We start from the raw sequence: 25069 nt of genomic DNA on the forward strand, positions 1-25069 counted from the left end.
AATTTAAATTTTTTTTTAAAACCTTTTTTTTTTTTTTTTTTTTTTTTTTTTTTTTTTTTTTTTTTTTTCCTGGGAATTCCACGTTAAAATCAAATGGTGAATTGCCTTGTGCTCACAGCGGGCCAACATGTGCTGCTGCATAATCAGAGCAGATCGACACCTACATGGAGACCACGCTTCACAAGCTTATAACCAGACGTTGTTTGGAGGGTGGAACGGGAAGCCTGGCAACCAATGTGTGGATATTTTGTACCATCTACTGGCAACTTCGAGATCTGCAGACATGAGGCAACGGGAGGAAAAGATGGGCTGGAGGCTCATGTGCAACGCAAAGGACCTGGGAGCTTTTCCAGGAACTACATCGCGAAAGACTTGGGAAGGGTGCCAGGTGATGTGACAGGCATCCCTGGAGGTGTGCACAAACACAGGTGTGGTTTTATGTTGCACCTGTGCAGCAAAAAAGCATTTGTGGGAAGTTACTTGGGAAGGGTCTGCCTGAGAGCTTGTGACTGAGTTAGGTCTGAGCTCTGGCCCTGCAGTTAGGGTTGCAGCCAGGGTCCATATACTGCTAAACAGGATCAGGTCTGGAAAAAATGACACCTCTGAGGTTTGCACTGACTCAGCTGAGGCACTGGACTGGTTTGGGCTTGCTCTGAATGTGTTCTGGGCTGACAGGGTTTCTGCTAAGTTTTATACTGCCAGTGGCAGAAAAGCAAAGTTAGTATGTAGATCCTGCATCAGCTACTCAAGTATAACAAGGAGTGGGAGGAGGTTTGATTTGAAGGTGTTGGCTTTGAGGATAGGCTTTTAGATTTGGGTGACCAAGGTGCTTCCAGCCTAGAGGTACAGCCACAACAGGCAGCATCCCACAGGTTTGCAGAGAAGTTGAAGTTTTAGCACTACCTATGAGCTTACACTGAAACAAATTTTAGATGGAGGTTTAGAACTTGTAGCTTTGTGGCCCAGTAAAAAAGGCTGTTGCTGTTTCTTGTAAGAGGTCCAGCCTTTGTGCCAAGCCAGCATCAGAGACCTCAGGACCTGTCAGACTTTCTCGGGAGATTTGGTTTTGCAGGTGACAGCAATTATCTAATGACTGTGTGACTATCACCTTTCTTGCTTTTGTATAATTTTGTATGATTAAATGGCTTAATGTTACATGTATTTTTGTAACTAATAAACAGCAATGACAAGTATAGGTATTATGTGCAGAATGAATTATCTCCAAATGTGGAATAAAACGCCACGCAGAGGAGTAAAGGCATGGGATGACAGCAGAGGCCTTGAAAGCACTGGAACAGGATGATATGGGAGGCCCCATAAACAAGTTTAAACAACTTTATAGTGGTCAGTTACTAAAATGCATCTTTGAGAGCTGGGTAAAACCAGTTTAGGCATAGCAAGGACATAACTGACCTAGGTAAAACACACCACAGATAGTAAATTTGGATGCAAAATCAACTTTCCAACCAGTGAAGGACTGTGTTAACAAACATATAAAAGTGACCCAAACAGATCCTACAGTGAGGAGGAAAAAAACTCCACCAATACTGACATCATGCTCACCTGGTAAAGGACTCATGATGCCAGCCCGTCACAGGCTGAAGCCATGGAGCTTAGGACCCAGAGAAGCAGTGAAAGGTTAAACATAACACCAGACAAAGGAGTGCTATCAGAAAGTTCACATATCCATGATTTTTAGAGTCTGAGTTGTGAGTCCTAGTATTACTGTAGATGAACTAAAAAAACATTTATTTTATTAACTTGCTAAGACTTTGAAAAGTCTAACTATATTGGTTTTTTACTTTGTATTTAAAATTAATCTGCTCTGAAATAAACACCTTTGGCAGGTAATAAGACTTTCAGTGCAGCAAAATGGCAGAAATTCACAAAAAATATTCTGCAACTTGTGTGCAAGAAATTCTAACAATTCTTAGCACACCAGCAGCTGATGTATGTTTGGTGATGAATTTTGCTGGATCACACGGACTGAAGGGCCAGGTTTTTTAGAATTAGCTGAGCTGGAATTAAGGCTTTAACTAAGACTAGATATGAACTAACAAAATTTTAAGGAGCTTGGAGCAGAAGGGACCACTTGGCAAACTTTAAGACTTCAGCCACCGTGGACATTTTATCTAAGCTTAGATTTACAGTTGTTGCAGGGCTAGGGATGACAGAGGAGTTGTTCAAATGAGAAGAAATGGATTTACCTCTGAGTCCTACAAAGACTGCAAGACTGGGTTTGTGGAGTGATGAATTAAAAATCAGATGTTCTTTTAGGTTCAAGCCTTTGAATGCAGCTGACTGGGGGGAATTGTATACAGCTGTACTATAGAAATCTATCACGATGCTTAATTTGTTCTCTTTACTAAATTCACAGCAACCTCTGAAAAAGCAAACCTGGTAAAACACTGTATCCTGTTATAATCACAGACTCATTGGGTTGGCAGAACAAGATAATCTGTATCTAAAACCATCTTTGGGAATGCTTGTCCATAGAACCATCTCTAAAACATACCTTTTTTATAATCCATTTCATCCAGTTTATGTGCTATTTTTTTTCAAACTTTTATGTCTCTGTCCCCACATTCTGTTCACTTACTTATGTCTGGCCAATTTTGCTTTCTACAATGGAGTAACTGCATCAGTGGACAAGGGAAGACCTATGGATGTCATATATCTGGACTTCTGCAAGGCCTTTGACACAGTCCCTCACAATATCCTTCTCTCTAAGTTGAAGAGGTATGGATTTGATGGGTAGACTGTTCAGTGGATAAGGAATTGGCTGGATGGTTGCATCTACAGGGCAGGAGTCAATGGTTTGATGTCCAGATGAAAAACAGTGACAAGTAGTGTCCCTCAGGGGTGTTTGCTGGGACCAGTGTTGTTTAATATCTTAATGACATTGACAGTGGCACTGGGAGCACCCTCAGCAAGTTTGCCAATGCCATCCAGAGGGACCTGGACAAGCTGGAGAAGTGGGCCCAGGTAAACTTCATGTGGTTCAACAAGGCCAAGTGCAAGGTTCTGCAGCTGGGCTAGGGCAACCAGAGATATGAATACAGACTGGGGAGGACATGCGGGAGAGCAGCTCTGTGGAAAAAGACGTGGGGGTACCTAGTGGATCAAAAGCTGGACATGAGTCACCAATGTGCAACTGCAGCCCAGAGGGCCAACTGCATCCTCTGCTGCATCAAAAGAACTGTGGCCAGTAGATCAGGAGAGGTGACTCTGCACCTCTACTCTGCCCTGGTGAGACCTCACCTGGAGTAGTGTGTCCAGCTCTGAAGCCTCCATCAGAAGGATATGGACCTGTTGGAGCGTGTCCAGAGGAGTGCAATGAAAGTGATCAGAGGGCTTCTCTTATGAAAACAGGCTGAGGAAGTTGGGGTTGTTCAGCCTGAAGACAGGAAGACTATGTGGGACCTCATAGCAACATTCCAATACCTGAAAGGAGCCTGTAAGAAGGCTGGGGAAGATCTATTCACTAGGGCATGTAATGACAGGACAAGGGGTAATGGTTTCAAGCTAAAGGGTAGATTTAGGTTGAGCATTAGGAGAAGTTCTTCAATATGAAGGTGGTGGATCACTGGAACATGTTGCCTAGAGAGGTGGTGGAGGCCCCATCCCTGGAGACATTCAAGGTCAGGCTTCATGGAGCTCTGAGTAATCAGTTCTAGTATAAGATGTCCCTGTTTATTGCAGGGAGGTTAGACTAGATGACCTTTAGAGGTCCCTTCCAATCCAAGATATTCTGTGATTCTGTGCTTTTATCTGAAAGACCATGAAGACCTATATTTAAAGTTAGGCTATTCTCTGAATATCCATTGCTGATTTTACCATTTCTACCCCAAACACTAAATAATACCCTCTAGCTTCCCACCTTTATGGGGTTCAACCCTCTTTCTTTTGAACAGCCTTAAGCACTATGCACAGCACTTGTTTTGTCCCTCTTGTGCTCTGCAGCCATGGTTGCCCTGTTCTTTCCTCCTTCCAACTGACAGCATTCACCCCTCCCTGAACAGTCCCACCAGTTCTGCTCCTTCCTCTTGACCTCAGGCTTCTTTCTTCTGCCTTCTGATATCCAGCCCAGCACAGACCCCTTTCACCACCACTATTTCTGCTTTCTGGACCTCACAGCTGTCCCATGTGATCTCACAGGCTTTCCCCCTTTCTTCTCTCTTCCCTCTCCTCTTTCTGGAGCTTTCTCTCAGTCTCTGAAAGGTCACAATCAAACAATAGTGTCTCCACCTCTCACTTCTGTCAGCTCTTGGCTTTCAAGGACACACAGAAGGAGACTCTTCTCCAAGACTTCTCAAATTGCTTGTCAGGCTCTGAAGGCACCAGAAGGCACCAGACCTTGCTGTTCCAGACCAGTCCCCTGGGATTCCTCACACCCTGCCCTCATTCCAGCACACCATGTCAGTCCCCAAGTCCACCAGCCCCTCCACATTAGGGTCAGTCTCCAGCTCCTCACAGCCTGCCCTGCCTGGCCATGGGTCCCACTGAGCCAGGCCCACCTGGGGGCCCATAGAGCAGGCCATCCTCAGCCCACTGCCATCCCCAGGGAAGTGCCAGACCTTGCCATGACAGACCCATGGGGGTTCCAGGGAGCAGACAGCCCTTGCAGTACCTTGGCACACGCACCATTAGAGGGCTGCTTGGAGTGGCACTGCAGCTCTTCCCACTCTCTATGTTGCTATCAAGTTCTGGCCACCCAAGTCCTCCAGAACAACGCTTGTTTTTGGCTTTTCTTCCAGCTTCTTTCTGTTCCTCATGCTCCACCATATTAATACCTATCATGCTGACTTAGGCCTACACCTGTCTGCAAGTGTTTCCTTTCACGCTGTGAACATCAGGCATGTGCAGGCACTTGCAGAAATGTGAATGCAATGGCAGGTGCTTTCACTGCTGTAGTCACTAGAGGCTAAAATAAAACCTGCATTTTTCTTACAGAAAGTATTTTCCTGAGGCCAAATATCCTGCACCAGTTTTGGACAGGTACAGTTTGCTGGCAATGTGTCTGGTTGACTCTGAGCAGCGGGACTTGTGACAGGAAGATCTGTTTCTAGAACAAATAATGTTGAAAGAATGTAGACAGGAGTCAAAGTGGAAGAGCTGAAGCCATACAAGATGACCCTGGAAGTGTATTACTCCTACCTTGAAACAGATGGTCAAAGATATAACAATCCTCTCACTGCCTAAAAAAGTGGTACAACAATAGCAAGTTAACTCTGACACCAGGTTGTGCACCAGCCAGGGCAGGGCCAAAGAGAACAAAAAGGCTGAAAGCACAGGTTGGATAAATATCTACATTAATTTTAGTGAGAGAAGTTAAACAGTCCCTCATGCACTTCTTTCCATACATGCCCCACAAACGTTTTGTATGGGTTGTATGGGAGTGTTGTATAAAAGGTATTGTCTGTGTGTGATGTTATTCTAATTAAACCAATATGTCACCTGCACCTGGGCTTGCCGTGTTTTAGCTACCTCAGTTTGCTCGCCTAGCTACAGAAAGCCAGGGAAACGTTCCCTCAGTGGCACATCACCACCTTGTGGAGAAATCTCATTAGTGCAGCTCTCTTAGAGGAAAAGACGGCTGACTTCAGTCAATTAACTTCAGCTTAAATTAGAGTCTAAATTACTTTTGGGATGTCAATGGTCTTGTCTACAGTAGGGAGCTGATTTGCACAGCACCAAGATTTATTCTGGTGCTATCATTTAGCTCTTCTGGAACAGCTCTTTGAGAGTACAGGTCATTTTCAGGAATAGCAAAAACATTCACGTTACACTGGAACGACAAAAAGTCAGCTTTCCTGTTAACAAGTCTAATTGGGTGGAATTCATATGCTGAGATACTGGACTGGGTGGACGAAGTGCTCCCATTGCAGGGCCAGGGAGGTGATTCTGCCCCTCTGCTCTGGTGAGACCCCACCTGGAATACTGTGTACAGTTCTGGTGCCCTCAGCACAAGAAAGATATAGACCTGTTGGAGAGGGTCCAGAGAAGGGCCACCAAGATGATCAAAGGCCTGGAGCACCTCTGCTATGAAGACAGGCTGAGAAAGTTGGGGCTGTTCAGCCTGGAGAAGAGAAGGCTCCAAGTAGACCTTATAGCACCTTCCAGTACTTGAAGAGGGCCTATAGGAAAGCTGAGGAGGGGCTTTTCATCAGAGAAGATAGTGATAGGATAAGGAGTAATGGTTTTAAACTGAAAGAGCAGAGATTTAGGTTAGATATAAGGAAGAAATTCTTGACTATAAGGGTGGTGAGGAACTAGAATGGGTTGCCCAGGGAGGTTGTTGATGCCCCATCCCTGGAGGTTTTTAAGGCCAGGATGGATGAGGTTTTGTGCAACCTGATCTAGTGGTGGGGTTCCCTGCTCACGGCAGGAGGGTTGTAACTTGATGACCTTTAAGGTCCCTTAATGATTCTATTATTCATTGCTATCAACAGAAGCTAAGGTAATATGCAAATATTAAAAATAAGCCACTCATTCCTATGGTATTCTGATTTTTCCTGGCACACTTTATCTCTGCCCTAGAGAATAGAAATTATACAGACTAACTTCCACAGACCAAACATTGCCAAACTCATTTGTAAGGTGCCATGATGACTTTCAGTATTCTAGGCAAAGTCCTAGGCATAAATAGCTTAATGGATATAGGGCTTACTGTTTATGTTGAGATGTATTAAAGTTCAAGCTCTGTGTAATTCAGGTAAGACATTGAGCCTTCATCTCTTACTATATCAGGCTACTTTTAAGAATCTCTCAGTGCCTTTGTTGAAGTTGTTTTGTTTTAACATAAATAAGAACAGGAGATGGAAGGCTGTTCTAAAGCTGCTGCAAACAAAAATAAATTGTTCTTCATAAATGGTAGCTAAGCTGCAAATCTCATAGTATATATGGCTTCAAAACAGGGTAATGCATGAATTCATGGAATAAAAAAAATGCTGACAGATGCTAAACATACCGCATCTGAATCACAAATCACTAGAGGCTGGGGAAGTAGATGGATTTTGGGTCTCATACAGTACATGTTTCAGGGCACCAGAGGTAGATCCCTGACTGACTACTAGGATACAGGCTGTTTCATTCTGTCCCAACGAGTGCCAACTCTTTTGATAAATTAGAAGAGCTGCACTAAGAAAGATTAAAGAGAAGAATCCCTACACAGGTCATAGCTTAGTGCAGTGTCTCCAAAGTATGGCAAAAGTCTCAAGGTATCATATGGCATATGTTCCCAGTAGGCCATCAGCTCCCTCCCAGCCCCTATGTTCAAAGAATGAAAGCCTCCAAATCCAGCCTTAGATAGCGTGTGCCTGCAGGCACTGGCAGGAGCTGGGCATGCCTTGCTGAGAGCTGGATGGATGCAAGTCATCATCTGCACCTGCCCACAACCCTCTATCTGCCACATTGGACTGTGCAGAGGCTCAGGGTTCGAATTGCTTCTCAGCATCAAACATGCCAGATATCTGAATGGTGCATGCTTCCTAGGAGAGCACCCTGGGCATCAAGCTGTGAGATGTTTAGAGGTTCTCTCCTGTTCTTCACACTTTTTATTTTTTTATTTTTATTTTTTTTTCTTATTGGAAAGACCGTGATGTATTTGCCAGAGAGAGCAGGGAAACTTGAATTTCAAACAAAGAGAAATGCCAAGAGAGAAAAACTATTTCCTATCCAGGTCTTTAGTTACAATAGCTACAAAATTATAGAGCTGCCTAGAATAATTATCATCTAACAGCTTTCAGCCTAGGCAATCAATTTTTAAATTCTCTAAGCTAAAACTTAAATTTTCAACACATTTTCTGCACAGGCTGTATAAAGCCCCTGCTATTCAAACCCACATGATTTCCTGATTGGTGTATTGAAAGTAAGCTGAAAGGTAGCAAGACTACAGAAAGCCTTTCAAAAGTGTTCACATTGAATAGAGACAACCCCAGTTGCCCACTGGGAAGGTCTTTTCTTTATCAACTGATGGCAGAGCCCTGTGTGTTCCTGACAGAACTCAACTACTCTATCAATCAAAGCGACAGAAATCCACCGCAAAGCCAATTCGGCAGCTCTGATGGTTGGAGTAATTCAGCATGAACATAATTGCTTTTACTTAGGGTTATAATTAGGACCCATTTGACAAATGTTGCTCTAGCTGGGCCAGGGATAACGACCAGGATGTAATGAGTTGTAGGATCCCTACCTTCTGGGCCATGGCTCCTTGCGTGCTGAGGAGAGAGCTGCATTCCCCTTCATGGTATTCTTCCTTGCATTCACGGCAGAACACAAACTGGAAAACAAACCAAAGCACACAAGAGATAAAAACACATTAGGGATAGAGACAGCAGGTTACTATCATGGACAGCCATACAGCAGATGATCTCTTGCCCTTCTCATCCCATTAAATTCCCATAATCCTCCTAATTGTGCATCTTATTATACACTCTGATCATTAACACAACAATTTTGCTGTTATTATTATACATTTAATCAGTGGAGTAACTTAAATGCCATTATTATAAATGAGATTTTGCTACATGGTCCATTTAGGGATATAAAGTCATACTAGAAACTGGGTGTGTTCCTCTTGCAGTGAAATCTGTTTATACAAGAAGGATGTTATCTGAAACAAGCAGTTCTGCTTTATAGTATTTTCTAATGGAATAGTCTGCTTATAGTCCTGAATAAAATGCATTCTCTATGGAACACTATTGCTGACTTTATTAGGGGATTATCACATTATATAGGTCATATGAAATACAATTTTCTAGAAAGTAATATCCTTGTCATAGACTCTTATAGAATGATTTTAAAAAATCCGTAGAAAGAACACGATAGGTTACTTAACACAGGTGTTGCGAGGACTGCCGCCAGATCCTTATTGCATTTCTAGAAATTGTTAGGTTTCATCTTAAATGACATTGTTCTTCACATAAGGCTTCATTGAAAAAGAGTATCTTTTGCAGATGAGTAAAACAATTGTCCCTATCTCAGTCTGTCCTGCCTCCGCCACCTAAACTGGTTCCTATGTAACAAGTTTAATGCCTTTTTAAAAATGTATAATGAAGATATCTATCTTGACGTGTCAAAATCTTTGACCTGTCAATGCTGCATTAAATTCTGTGTCCTTGCAGGTAAAGGGAAAAGTCAATAATGTAAAATGGGTCTCTTTTGTGCTATTTTAAAGCTGTGCTGCCTTGATGCAACTCAAGACTCTGAAAGATCTCTCAGTGGTAAGCCATTCTGACTGGCATTATAAGCAAGACTGATAAAACAGCCTCCACTTTTAGATACAGACCTGAAGTCACATGTAATGAATAAAGGATAACAGGAGGACATGACACTAGAGTATTTGTCTGCCACAAATTCCAGCTTTGCAATTTAATTTTGAACTCCTTCAAGCTCTATTGTCACTTTTCTGAGAAGCACTGCAAATCACGCTAAAAATCTGTACTCTTACAAAAAGAAGCATTGTGTGGAGCTGAAAGGATTGATCCTGCTACTCAGAAAGGCAGGGAAATTTGGAATGGAGTAGTGCAGTGGGTGTTCTAACTTCCAGAGTTATCAAACTTAATCACTTGTTTGCTTTCTTGTCACTTCACTGCACTGTTTTGTCAATTATTTAAAATGTTTTATTTTACTTCAACTAACATTGATTTGTTAGTTCACTCACACTTGTTAGCAAACAGCTTAACAATGGAGGCCCTTTTGCAAGGTACGTTGTATGAGAGGCTGCATGATTATAATAAGGCATCATTTAAATACAGTAACAGTTTGCACTGCAACAGTGGTCAAAAGTTTCAGCCATGCTGAACACTGCTCAAACACACACACAGAGGTATTGCCTGTCTGGATACCTAGTATCTCAAAGACCCGTTATTGCTTAAAAATGAAGGCTATGGGCAGGTTTAACTGTATTTCCTACCATGTGTCCTATTTGCTTTTTCCCTCATGCCTTTATTTTCCTTATGAAAACATTTGGCTGAAAACATTTGTCTGAAAGGGGTTTGTATACACTCACTTTATCACAGCCTTATCACACAATGCCTCGGCTTGCTTTCCTCACTCTAGTCTCTCTCACTTTTCCCATGCCAGTGCAATTTTAAACCTTTCATAAACATTGAAAAGGGGGAAATACTGAAGAAAGAAAGAAAAAATAATCCAGGGCATGTGCTTTGCAAAGACATTCTGGCTGCCTCATAATGTAGTATGTGGCATTGCTATTTATTATAATGTTACCAATGCTTGCCCCATAAGCTTGCTGTTCTGGATACGCACACGCAGTAGTGTGTAACTGGGTCTTTCACTAACAATTGTGTGTCCTGCAGGTAAGTCCACGAGTGAGCCTGCCACATCCTTGTAATGAAACCAAGCCTGATTTTTTTTTGGTGAGACAGGATACCCTCTTCGCATCCTATTAGATAATAGATGAGATATAAAATCAGTTCTGTGGCAAAAGAACACCCTGGAGGCTGATCGGTTTGTCAGAATAAATAGGCATCTTCCCAACAAAAATGCATTAAGCACTCCCTTTTTATGGCAAAGCATGCATCATAAAGAAAAGGCATGTCACTTACAACAAAAAGCAGTTTGTGATATTTTATTCATTTTTTACATTCAGACATGAAAAATATAATAAAATTTCAGTAATAAAATACAGCAACTGTAAAAATCCTGTCAGTTAACTTGTATTTTGTAGCTTCATTGATATTAATACAGTTATTTTCCCCTCAAAAAAAAAAAAAAAAGGACTTAAGTTGTTCACCCAGAATTTATAACTTTTGCATAAATTGAATATTAGGAAGCGCTTTAAATTAGTTTAAGTAGTGTAAATACTAATAACAGTCACACTTTCTTTCCCTTTATTTCTCAAAAAAAGACTGGCAGATTACTGTGATAAAATAAACACCTATAAACTCTCCATGTCTTTGTGTATTTAGCACTTACTGTTGCTACCCTTGAAAGACTCTTCAGTTAGAAACCAACAAGCCCAAATAATAAATCCTAAAGGTCCAAAACCTGCCCTCTAGGTTTATGCATTAAAAAGAGGATTAGCAGGGAAATCCCCAAAGCACTTATGGGATTTAGGCACTGGAAATTAATATAACCTGTGTGTGTACCATTCTGGGCTTTTGAATATCTGTAAATATGCATGAGATAGACCTAAGCAGAAATTGTGAATCCAACTGACCTCAGAATAGGAGGTATTAAAAACCTTAAGAGGGATCCAGATCCTCTTTTAAAATTCCTCTTATCTTTATGATCATTCAAACTAAAGTTAAAATCATTCCAGACATCCAATTCGAACCTCCCCTGGAACATCTTGAGGCCATTTCCTTTTGTCCTATCATTTGTTACATGGGAGAAGAGGCCAATGCCCACCTCTCTACCACCTCCTTTCAAGCAGCTGGAGAGAGCTATAAGGTCTCCCCTCAATGTCCTCTTCTCCAGGCTAAACAACTCCAGTTCCCTCAGATGCTCCTCATAAGACTTGTTCTCCAGAACTTTCTTTCTCCAGCTTCATTGCCCTTCTCTGGACTTGCTCCAGCACCTCAATGTTTTCCTTGTAGTGAGGTGCCCAAAACTGAACACAGTACTTGAGGTGCAGCCTCACTAGTGCCAAGTACGGGGGACAATCGCCTTCCTAGTCCTGCTGGCCACACTATTTTTGAGACAAGCCAGGATGCTGTTGGCTTTCTTGGCCACCTGGGCTCATGTTCACCCAGCTGTCGACCAACACTCCCAGGTCCTTTTCCTCTGGGCAGCTTTCTAGCCACTTTTCCCCAACCCTGCAGTACTACATGAGGTTGTTATGACCCAAGGGCAGGATACAACACTTGGCTGTGTTGAACTTCATAGAATCACAGAATGGTTAAGGTTGGAAGGGACCTTAAAGATCATCAGGTTCTAACCTCCCTGCCGTGAGGAAGAACATCTCATGCTAGACTAGGCTGCACAAAGCCTCATCCAGCCTGGCTTTGAAAGCCTCCAGGGAGGGGGCATCCAGAGTCTCTCTGGGCAACCTATTGCAGTGCCTTACTACCCTCATGGTGAATAATTTCTTCCTTATATGTCTAACCTAAATCTACCCTCTTTCAGTTTAAAACCATTACCCCATACAACTCATACAATTGCTTTGGCCCATTGATTCAGCCTTTTCTAGATCCCCGTATAGAGGTTTCTACCCTCAAGGAGACGAACAGTCCGACCCAACTTGTTGGTGTCTGCAAATTTACAGAGAGTGCACTCAATCCCCTCATCCAGATCATTGATAAAGACATTAAAGAGAACTGGCCCCCAGCACTGAGCCCTGGGGAACACCATTTGTGGTGGTCTCCAGCTGGATTTAACTCCATTCACCACAACCCTTTGGACCTGGCCATCCAGCCAGTTTTTTACCTAGCAAAGAGCACACTGGTCTAACCCACAAGTAGCCAGTTTCTCCAGAAAAATCTTGTCAGAAACAATGTTGAAGGCTTTTATTGAAGTCCACAGCCTTTCCCTCATGCACTAAGTAGGTCACCTTGCCATAGTAGGAGATGAGGTTCTTCAAGCAGGACCTGCCTTTCATGAACCCATGTTGACTGGGCCTCATCACCTTGTTGTCCTACATGTGCTGCATAATGGCACTCAAGATGATCTGATCCCTAACCTTCCCTGGCACCAAGGTCAGACTGACAGCCCTGTAGATTCCTGAATCCTCCTTCTGGTCCTTCTTGTTGATGAGGGTCACATTTGCCAATCTCCAGACAACTGGAGTTTCCCTGATTAGCCAGGACTACTGATAAATGATGGAAAGTGGCTTGGTGAGCACTACTGCCAGCTCCCTGAATACCCTTGAGTGTATCTCATCTGACCCCATAGACTTGTGTATGGGGCCTCACTACACACCAGTGAGGTAGTCATAGCAAAGGTTTAATCTGCAGCACCATACACTGCTAGGGATATCTGTGTGAGCTAATAACTCAAGCTCAATCCCAAATTTCTTACCAGGCTTCAGGAATCCATACTGAAATCCGGACTGCCACATCTTCATTCCTACAGTCATCACTAATAACTAGATTGAAGACAGATCATGTGTGATACATGGTTTGGCAAAAGTGTAGCTTCCAAAACAGACATTCACATCCAGATTAAGGCCAGTAGGTGAGGAAAGATGCACCCATGCCTCTACTGCAGTGTTCTAATGACCCTTCAAAAAACACTGTTAAAAATTGTATCTAATGTCTACTTTGATACTTTCTGGTTTCAACTTCCAGCCGTTGCTTTCTGTTTCTTTGATAAAATAAAGAGTCTTTCAGTATCCCCTATTTTCTTCCTGTGAAGGTACTTATGTACTTTAATCAAGATACTTCTGAATCTTCTGTAACCTCAACAGAGAAACTCCTAAGTTTCTCACTGGTTAAGCTGCTCCTCCCATCTCACTCCCCAGTGCCAAATCATATTCATGGCCCTTTTCTGAGGACTGTCTTATTTTTGTATTTAATTATATTTGATTATTCTTTGTATTGTTGCTGTGCTTTATCAGTAGAATCTTTACTTCTGAATCCCTGTCAAGTATTGAATTGTGACAGGTTTTACCTGCTGAATGCTGCTCGCAATGCCTTGTTACACATCAAACCTTCACAGAAAACACTACTTTCTGTGATGTACCAGTTCTTAATCCACATGACCTCTGCTCTGTGAGGCATCCATACTGCATCAACAGATAAAGAGACAATGCAGTCACACACACCCTAACCATGTTTGTTGGAACCCAGAAACCTGAAGCCATTTATTGATATACTATGGTGATGATTTCCTTATAAGAATATTCTGTAGTTTGAAGTCTTAAAAAAAATTATGGTTTTGTGCAATTATTTTTTTCTTACCAAACCTGTAACCTTATCATTGAATTAAATCAGTTTAGAAGAAATGAATGATATGATATTCTGTCATTGAGAATATATTGACTAGCAATCTTATAAAAATTGGCTTGTCTTCTCTCTTCTTCTAACTTTTTTTCCTTTGTTTTTCCCTCATTCAGTGTCGTCTGTCTGGACCCATCACTACAAATAGGAATCATAGAAATTAAAGCTACTGAATGAAGGCAGGATCAACATCTCCATCAGTACTGGAGCTTTCTGCCAGAACTGCAAAACTACTATGCAAAAGATACAAAGGTTCCTCAAACCCACAACTATAAGAAAAAAGAAAAAGTACAAGTCTTCTCATTTTTCATTTAAAATGCAGGACTTTCAAGTTCCATCTTCCCTTGTCAGGCAAAAAAGTACTTCAAGATGTCAACTTTCAATGGCTCTACACTCTATCCTCTAAAATCAGGTCCAAAACCAAACCAAAAGAGTACTACATTATAATCATAACTCATGCTAAGGGTGATATAAACCACAGCTGACAGTTGTTAATTTTATTATTTAATGAACGGCCAGAAAATGCACATCAAGTGCTATTTTAATGTGAGAAGGTTTTATTATACTCTAAAGAGAATACGAGGGAAATCAAGTGCAATCTAAGGTACATATGGAGCTGGAAAGGCAAAAAAATGGTCCTCTTCACCTGACAACGTGATCATCTTGTAGAAAAACAAACTCTTGAAAATGTAAAATATTACAAGGTACAAAGTTTCTATCCTATATGAGCTTTTTTAGTAAAACTACAGGCAGCTGATTGGAGCAAGAATTTATAGTGCAAATATGAGCATGCCTTAAGGGAAATCAAAGCTATCAGAGAGTAGCATATATAATGTCACTGCTCACAGTTCCCAAAGTAGTCTCTCTACAGTGTTTCTGTTTAGAAAATTACACTTTCCAAAGTAGAAGTTATAATGTTATAATAAGCTATATATACCTGAAGATTTTTTAAAAATTATTTTTTAAAAAGGCCCCAGCCCCCCAGTTTTCACTGAAAAGGTTTTATCATATAGTGTATCTTTTGAGTAAGAGAGAAGTCTGATACTTGGCTAGAGTTCAAACCTCCACAAACACAGACTAAGAATTTTTTACTTTGAAATTATGGACTTTGTTACCTATTTACATCCAAAGTAAATTAAACACATTCCACATCCTCTCCCTGAATGTCACAGTCCTTGTTGTGCTACTGCTGTGAACCACATACCCTGGGTACTAGACTGACTTGCCTCTGGCACTTTGCTCATCCAGCACCAAGTGTGAGACTGTCAGCCACATGCCCTGTCTTTTTGGTATTTCTTGTGCTTACAGGAAGAACCTTTGAAAGCAGAGTATTTACCATCTGCAGTAGCTATGTTTACTCAGGATTTGTCAATTATAGAAAAACCTGCAAATACTACAATGAAAATAAATGCCACAGTAGAAGTATCCATTTTTCATGACACTGGTTGTATCATACAATGCAATTGCAAAGCAGTGGTACTTGCAGAGCGATTTTGGTCTTTTTCCTTACAATAAAGTACACACATTTACTATGCATATTTAATCTAAAATCAAACTTCTAAGAGGAGCATGACAATCTGTCAAAACATGGTGTCAAAAATATAGCTGCAGTCTCTGTGCAGCTTTTGCAATCTAAGGGCAATTTGCCATCAGTACTGTAAGAGGCAATTTTCTATAAACATTAAAAGCTTTAAGTGTAGGACTGCATGCAAATGTCTCAGAGATTTCAGTGTTTTTCTTTTGAATCTGAAATTCTCCCTCCTGACTTCTACAAAACAACCCACAGGTTAATTCCCTTAGATCTAGATGACAGCATCTATACCCCAGGGCTCTTCAGTGAGTGCTGGTGGGTTTGTGTCTGCTGACAGACTGTCCTGGAGCTTGCCTTGCATCAGGCAGCATTAACCTAGAGATGGATTGGTAAAATCAACAGCATAAGCTGAGAGAACCTGCCCTAGATCTCCCCAAATCTCCTGTTGGCTGATTTATGTGGATGGGCAAGCTTATTTATTTTGTTCACCACCTTCCAAATTGCCCTGTGGTCCAAGTGCTGCAAGTCATAGAAGAGAAGAGAGAAGCTGAGAGTAACCCAGGAGCTTCTCTTAGATGAAATTACTTCAGGTCCTTGTGGGAAAAGGGATAATGCTCTTTCCAGGTTCCTCTACTCCATATGTACACATAAGATTATCACACAATCTTGTTCTTAGCATGTTGGCTGGGAGGTGGGAATTACTAGCCCATTCCAGAAAATAAGAATGAAAAGTCTCTGAAGTCATAGAACCATAGAATCACAGAATCATAGAATCACAGGGGTTGGAAGGGACCTCTGAAGATCAAGTCCAACCCCCTTGCTGCAGCAGGAACACCTAGGGAAGATCACACAAGAACACGTCCAGATGAGTCATGAAAGACAAGTTAGTAACAAGATTATGTGGTATATTGAAAGTGAGAAAACCTGTTACTTGTTGTGCTATTATGTGTGCATAATAGAGTCAGGTATTGCTATCACTGAAGAATCTCATCTGATAGCTGACTACCCGTGCAAACATGAGTTCAACGCTGCAAAATTTTCAAAGTGGACCATGGTTTTGATTGTCTGAACAGGCACAGATGGTCCTGGTGGAGTTGCACAGCTTTTACTGTGAGCAGAACAATCCAGTGTCCTGGAGCACTGGAAAGAAGTGGCCAGATTGATGCCAACCGAGTTATTTCTGGAAATCAAACAAGTTTAAACAAAGTAGGCAGCTGCCTACAGCAGCAGGCTGCTAAATGCAGCAAGACATTCATGTCCCTGTTACTTACCTCACCTTTGCCAGAGCTGCAGACAGCAAGCAGACAGAGCAAGGCTCCTAGCTTGTCATGCTACAGAGACTATGACAAGACCTCAGATGTTAAACATCACTACTTTGAGGAACTCTTCCTAACCCCAGGAATAGCTGCTGCCATGGACTCTGACCCCTCCGTTAGGACCAGCTGTCACAGCTTCTGCTTTTAATTCCTGGGTACCTGCTTCTCCTCTCTGCCTTCTCATTTTCTATGCAGCAGTTGTCTAGCCCCTTTCCATCTTCAGGTGCCACAAACTGAATTTTACTTGCAGGCTGCACTGCTGAGAATCTTTAAGATAGTCCAGCTGGAAGTTTTACAGCCATGTCAGTGATCTGTAGCTACTGCAGCTATAGCACATTTGGGACCTGGGTTACTGTCTCTGCGTGGTGCTGTATTATACTGGACAGATGTTTCAGCACTGCTTGGAGCTAGCTTGGGGATGCAGAACTACAGACATCCCTTACTTCACTGTGTGGTACAGACATGACAAAGAAATTTAACTCAATAGAAGGTTGTTACTGACACCACTGGAGAGAAAAAACAATGGTGTATTGACTTAATTCTGTTCACATCTGAGTAACTTTAGTAAATGGTACAGACACCTAAGCAGATCTACCTAGTGTATAATTTTGAGCAATTTTATGTCTGGATGACCAACAAAATACAAAGTAGATGCAGGTAAACTTAAGTTTTCTACAAATTATTTCCATAATAAATCACATGGTGTTTGTAAGAGTATATATACGTGGTATTTTTTCAATTTACATTGAAAAAAAATTCAGTATTATTGTCACCTTATCATTTAATAGGATGTATTAGAAACTAAATGCAAAGGGTAAGGGGATTAATAAGTTATGAACACAAGGAACATTTTTAAAGCAACCAAAGGTGTAAATTGTAGGTAAACTATGATTTTTTTAAAAAACATTTTTGTAATTAGTAGATATTATTCTCTATATTGTGAATATCTTACAAAAGATTGTAGCATTCCAATTATTACTGACAAACAAACAAGAAAAAAGATAACTAAACCCCTAAATGCATTATATTTACAAGCATATGTTAAAACAGACATAAAACTCTTTACAGTAGTAGAAATCCACTGTAACTTCAGGGGAACAATTTAGAATTTACCCTGGAGTAGATACAGTCAGATCATGAGCTATGTTTTAAAGAAAAAAAGCCTAGCATGTATGTTGCCAATACTATAATGGACACAGAGAAGATTAAGAAGTGAAATTTTATAGAGAAGAAACTAGGATGCAAAGAGAGAACATGATTATTATCCTGCAGCATCTTGAAAAAGTTTGAGACACACCGTTTCATAAAAAAGTATAACTGCATCTTTTGAAAATATTCTTCCTGCAGAAGACACTTTACGTGTGTGATGTCAGAAGTTGATTTTTTTTGCAACAAAGTGGGTGGAAGCTACATCAAAATATCACTTCTTGCAAGTTTGAAAAAGATATTTTGTTGCTGATTGCATATATCAGTTCACAAGGAATGTCAGGAGGAATTAATTTCACTGCCTGTGGCCATAGCTCCTGCTCTAGCAGCTTTGGAGTTCAATTAATACGTCCTTAAACAGTATGACAAACCTATTTCCATATGATAATGCTGCTGCTATGCACGCACGCCCTGGGCATTTGAGCATCTAGTTTCACATTTATATGTGCAAACAGACCTGGAAATCTGAAGGAGTCATTAATGTGGTTCTTGAATTACTGAACACTCAGGCTGGTAAACTAATGAGAGTTAGACAATTACCTAGTGCCTAGTTCACACTGACTTGCAATAGAAATCAGGCCACTCACTTCCCTGAATATTTTTTTAAACACCCCTAACATAACCAACGCACCCTACAAACTAACTTCGTATATTTTGTTTGTCTCCTGGTTGCGGGAATTAATCTACTTCCAAAAAAGCCCACCCAGCAATTCTTAAAACTTTCCAGAAGATGGCAGCAGTGATACAGAAATCAACGCAAGTCTCCTTTGCTAAGCTTTTGCAATTGAAAAATATTCTAAAAAAAAAATCATAGTCAACAGCTAAGATCCACTCCAGGGTTACGAACAGCTGATACATGCAAAACCAGTCCTGACAAGACAGACTCATACAGAAGAAACACTATTCAGATGCACTGAAAAACAGAAAAAGGAGCAAGGGGTGCTCCTTATTTCAAGGGCATTGCATCTTCTCTTGAATCTGGCAAGAGCTGTAGCCCTGTAAAAAGAACATCCTTCGAAATATGACCATCTAGCAAACTAAGTAGCATAAATAACGTATCTTAAATAATTATGGTGCTGTTTTAAGTGCTTTATTGAGTTCGTGCTTCCTCCTAAGTGTAGCGCTCGCTTTCTATAACTATAAACACAGAATCACTTAGGTTTGAAAAGATCTTAAAGACCACCAAGTCCAACCATTAACCCTACTCTACCAAGTCAGCACTAAGCCATGTCCCCAAGCACCACATCTAGATGACATTTGAACACAACCAGGGGTGGTGACTCAACCACCTGCCTGGGCAGCCTGTTCCAGCGTCTAACACCCGCTCAGTGAAAAAGTTCTTCCTAATGTCTAGTCTAAACCTCCCCTGGCGCAGATTGAGGCCATTTCCTCTTGTTCTGTCACTAGTTACTTGTGAGAAGAGACCAGTGCCTACCTCTTTACAAGGTTCTTTCAGGTAGTTGTAGAGGGCAATGTTGTCTCCCCTCAGCCTCCTTTTCTTCAGACTAAATAGCCCCAGTTCCTCCAGCTGCTCCTCATCAGACTTGTAATCAAGGCCCTTTAACAGCTTTGTTGTCCTTCTTTGGACATGCTCCAGCACCTTGATGTCTTGTACTGAGGTGCCCAAAACTGGACACAGTTTTTGAGGGGTGGCCTCACCAATGCTGAATACAGAGGGATGGTCACCTCCCTGGTCCTGCTTGCCACACTATTTCTAATACAGGCCAGGATGCCATTGGCCTTCTTGGCCACATGTGCACATATTCAGCCACCTATCAGTCAGCACCCCCAGGTTCCTTTCTGCTGGGCAGCTTCCCATCCACTCTTCCCCATCCCTGTAGCGCTGCATGGGATTGTTGGGGCCCATCTAGTCTATATGTTAGGGAGAGGTTTCTCTAACTCTCTCTCTCTTCTAAGGAAATGCCTAGCTTCTGCACAAGGGTCCAGTAAATGTGCCTTTCCTCTTAGTGACCAGATTAAGCAGGCATTAGGATATTTCTCTGCAGGAAAGTAGTTTTGTTTTTCTTTTTTTCTTTTTTTTTGGAGGGAAGGAGGGAAAGGAATGATCTTAAGCCTCTTATGTTTGTCTTATGAAGAAGTGAATCCTTTAAAATTAGGCAACTAATCTACAGTAGTCAAATCCAATCCATGTTCCCTTCAAACACCAGCACCATACAGTTCAACAACTGCCTGGTTCAAATTCTGAGTATGAATAGTACTTTACTGTAAAAAAAATAAATAAAAAAAATAAATTACTGTATTAAGTTATTCTAATTGGAGGTGTTTCTAAGCCTGATTATTGACACAGAACAACACTGAGAAACTTTGAGTGAATTTCAAGAACAGCTGAAAACTTGGTGTTAAGCAGCATAGGATATAGTCAGACCTCAGAACTCTCTCAACTCCAAGTTCTGAAGCACGGATTTAGACTCAGGATCTGCAATTCCAAGTCATCTGAAGGGGGAATAAACTAAAATAAAAATTGTTTAGAAGAGAAATGAGAAAGAAATGGCAAGAATTTTAAAAACCTTTGTATGTGGTTCTTTTGAATGGGGCACCAACTTTGCAAAATGTTCTGTGAACGCTGCCGGAGAAAGCACTGGAAATATAATGAAAGGATTGGTCTTCATCTTTCAAGGAAACAAAGCAAGTGCTTCCTGAGAAACACAGGTCTGATAAAAATCTATGATAGCTAGGGTTTGTTCATGCCAGCTGCACCCAGTCACAACCCAGAACTCCCATTAAGGATCCCTGAATTTCTAAATCTTCTTTTCAATGCAAAGGCTAGTGCTGTAGTTTCAAGTGATTTTCTTCTGAAGCAGGGATGTTTTGTAAAACTTACACAGTTTGTGCTAATTGTGTTCACAGAGTATATACCTAGTCAATAACGTGACTTCTTGTCTGACCTTTCAACAGATCCTTTTCTAGTTTGTTGATCCTAGACATTTTCTGTAAAGTAACTACACAAATTACCAAAAAATGATCCCTGATACATGAGCCCAGAACATTCTCTGATTTACAGGAAAGATACACATTTTGGCACTTAGCACCATTTTAATAAACCATACAGCAATCATTTTAGCAAAAGAAAATCCATATTCAGATTCTGAATATGTATACATGTGTATGCAACCAACAAATATTGCCTTGTATCAGCACTTACTGACAGGTTGCAAGATTCCTGTCTACTAAAAATATGCTCCATAAATCTTTCATATTTATGAAAAATAATTTTACTCAGCAATTTTCTTATTTTTCTTTGGATTTCTGACAGATCTACAAATCACCCAACATGCACTATATTTTTCTAGTTGCCTGGGAGGAAAAACAGCAAGGAATGAGCAATCTATATGTTTTCTGAAGTTCATTGATGCCAATTACATGATAAAAGTGATGGAGGAACCAACAAGGGGACACGGTCTGCTGTACCTCCCTTTTCCATCAAGGAAGAACTGGTTGGACATGTGAAAATTGAAAGCAGCCTAGGCTGCAGTGACCACAAGTTGATGGAGTTCAGGACCTTGAGAGGAGGGAACAAGGCCAACAACAGCACCAGAAGCCTGGACTTGAGAACAGACTTTGGCTTGTTCAGGGATCTGCTTTGAAGAATCCCATGGTATCTGGTCCTGGAGAAAGTGGGGTCCAGGACAGTGCTTATTTTCAAGGATTACCTCCTCCATCTCAACAATGGTCCACCTCAACCATCAGGAAGTCAATAAAAAGTAGCAGGAGACCTGTATGATGAACAAGAAGCTACTGACTAAACTCAGACATAAAAATGAAGCATGCAAGAGATGGGAGCAGGGATCCAGGAAGAATCTAGAGACAATATCCAATGGGATGGAACAAGAAAAACTTGGTCTTGCTGAAGAAGGTTACAGAACAAACAAACTGGACATACCCAAGCCTATAGGCCCTGCTAGGATGCACTTACGAGTGCTGAGGGAGCTGGTCGATATAATTACAAAGCCACTCTTGATTACCTTGACATCAGCAACTAGGGGAGGATCCTGAGGACTGGAAGAAACCCAGTATCACTTCTGTCTTCAGAAAAGGCAAGAAGGAGGATCCAGAGAAATACAGGCCAGTCAGCTTCAGCTTGGACATTTGGCACACTGATAGAGTAACTAATCCTGGAAATAATTTCCATATTAAGGACAAGAAGGTCATTGGAGTAGACAGCAGAGATTGGTGAAGGGGAAATCACACCTGACTAAGCTGATAACCTTCTGCAATGAGGTGACTGGCTTGGATGGATGAAGAGAGAGCAGTAGATTTTGTTTATTAGATACTGAACACAGACACAGGCTGCCCAGAAAGTCTGTGGGGTCTCCATCCTCAGAGATGTTAAAACTTCACTTGATCTGAACTGAGGAACCTGCTCCAGCTGACCCTGCTTTTAGCAGGGGTTGGCTTGGACAAGATGATCTTCAGACATCCCTCCCAATCCCAGTTTTTTTGGCCCTTCTGTTTTCCAGTTGCTTAGTGATTAAATTCCAAAATGTGACTACCACATTTTTAGCAGGTATGAATCTGCAATATATTATTTATCTTTTGATTATTTCAACATTAGTGGGTTAACATGCTGTAAAGATTCTTCTCAGGTGCAAATGTGCCTAGGGTCTATACTTAGGAGCCTTCTTCTGCCTGGTTTAACTGATGCTGAAGTTATGCAACACGGCATCATCAAAGGCAGAGGTAAGATCCTCCTTCAGCTGTTTTCTCTCTATACCTCCATGGGATTTATCAGTAAAGACAAGAAAATTTTGGATGACTGTGTAGAAATCTTCCTCACACACATAGGTATAGTGGTACAGTGTGTTCTTAGGACCCACAATTAGAATATATTTCACTACTACTGGATCTACAATCCGGATGAGACAACAGATTACACTAAACCAAAGACCAGATGTTCACGGATTTCTCAGCACGATCAGCAAAACACATGCAACTCTTAAAATCCAAGGAAACATTTATCTGCACATTCATGGGTACAGAAGGACCTCTCCAAGTTGGAATTTCTGCACAACATGAGAGTAGACCTGCCCTCCTTATAAAATCAATTGATGCTTAACTAAAACACTGTGAACACAATGACTAGAACTACAAGTCAGTCTTGGTTCAAAAGATCCACTGCAAGAAGACAAATCAAACACAGTGCATCTGAGTACCAGTGCTGGCAGGAGCAAAGGCTGCTTGACATCTCAGAAAAGCATGATCCAGTCCCTCCAAGTACTACTGGGTGATCCCAGTGTCTACCAATGTGTCTTGTTTTCATAAGAACTCTGAACTGGCAAATGTGCTTTTAAAGTTTCTGGAATTAATGAGAATAATTAATGAGAACTATTTGAGAATAAGTATGCATGGCTAATGAATGCCTTTTTTATTTACTGCTTTTAAGAAACTAATGTGATAGGGCTTATTTGTTTTTAATACGAAAGGGACTTCAAGAATTTATCTTATCTGATAATAAGGTTGGTATTCTGGTGATGTGATTAGATGTGAAATTTCTACTGTGGCCAGCTCTTGGGCTCATGGAAACAGGCATCACTCCATTTTCTCCAGTGAAGTTACATCAATTTACAGCTGCCTATGATCACAGCCTACCTGCCTGGCTCTGACATCTAGCATAGAAATTCATATGGCTGTTTGGAATCAAGAGTCACTAGACAGCCCAGCATGCACCTAAATATTTTTCATTTGAGACTTTCTGCTGCGGTACTGCACCTCCTCCAGGGCCTCCTCACTTTCAATACTCTTCCTATGCATTCCATTTAAATTCATTTTTTCTTTTCATTTCTCAGGCTAACTTAAAATCTTAACTCTCTTCATTGCATTCCTGTAACTAAATTCAAACTCTCCTCTATTTTTTTCATAATATTTTTCCATGCATTTAAAAACATATTGTCTTTAAAAAAGTGATTGAAAGTTATCTTCTGTTTTTGCTTTCTCTCTCCCGATACCTTCATTTTCCTTTTGTTCATACCTGGAAGCTTTATGCTTTTCACATTACTCCTGACCATAGGAGTCATTGACCACCTCATAATGGCTGTTAGAACTTAATAAAAGCAATGATATGCTTATAACAATGCTAACAATCCCATTATACCAACAGCAGTATGAACAATACTACTGTTTAACATGAGGTGTATCATCCATTCCTCTCATCCCCCTCCCTGCTCTCAAAGACTCAGGAGCAGTCACAACTGGAAGCCTTCCAGCTGTGAAGGCACATGACTTTGGAGTGCTCTTGGGGTAGGAACAAAAAGGTACGTGTTTGGAGACCATCACCTTTTCTACCTACCTAGGTATCCTTAAGGCATTCTATGCAAATTAGTCAATGGTAAGTAGGGTAGCATGAGCTAAATTCTACATTCAGGATCTGCATAAAAAGCAGCTAATTAATCAAGGGAAAAAATATGAAAAGGAAACAGCTTTTTCTATATATGATTCAGATAACATCGAGCCTGAGGAAATTATTAGTGTGTGTCTAATCCCCACCACTTGAGCATACATGTCTCTGGTTCTATTCTGTTGCTAATCATGACATTTTAAGCTTTTTTTGGGTTCTGTTTTTGCATAAATCAAAGAAGAACAAAACATACCAATAGGTCACTGATAAATAGCATTGTATCATTTACTTTGAAGTAACCATAATCTGGTGGAAAATGTTACCTTTTTTTCTCTTTTCCCCTTGAAATTCAACATCCTTTGCTACAGGGAATTTAATGCAAAGAAAAAAAGAAAATAGCCACTGTTAGTGCATGACCCCACTGTACTTTTGTTCTTCTGCTTCAAAAACAACCTGCCAGCTCACACAGAAAACTGTTACTTTTGCAAAGTGTATTAAAAGCACTCAACAATATTGGCTTCAAAACACTACAGCTCCCAGTTGTCTTATTGTAGTATTTGGGAGCTGTTACTGTAGCTTTTTATTAAATAAGGATCATTAGCAAACCTTGTTTTGAGTCTTACCTTTGTGTTACCTTTATGTAGTATGTTTACTGTGACTGTGCCACAACACTGCAACACAAGCTCCTTCTAAATTCATTCTGATTTTTGAATACACAAGAGGTCAGAATTTTTCTATAAGCAGTGAAACAAAAGGAGGCAAA

At 40.9% G+C, this 25069-nt stretch overlaps 1 protein-coding gene across 1 annotated transcript in view; it reads right to left on the reverse strand.

Moving 5' to 3' along the window:
- The window catches only part of PARK2 (parkin RBR E3 ubiquitin protein ligase), a 555014-nt gene that overhangs the window by 7665 nt on the left and 522280 nt on the right, over positions 1-25069 (reverse strand). Inside the window, exon 10 of the mRNA XM_010000025.1 lies at positions 8195-8281. Coding sequence (XP_009998327.1) covers positions 8195-8281 — 87 coding nt within the window. The remainder of the gene's footprint in view (positions 1-8194; positions 8282-25069) is intronic.

Source organism: Chaetura pelagica, unplaced genomic scaffold (assembly GCF_000747805.2).
Source record: "Chaetura pelagica isolate M959 unplaced genomic scaffold, ChaPel_1.0 scaffold135, whole genome shotgun sequence".
Classification (NCBI taxonomy): domain Eukaryota; kingdom Metazoa; phylum Chordata; class Aves; order Apodiformes; family Apodidae; genus Chaetura; species Chaetura pelagica.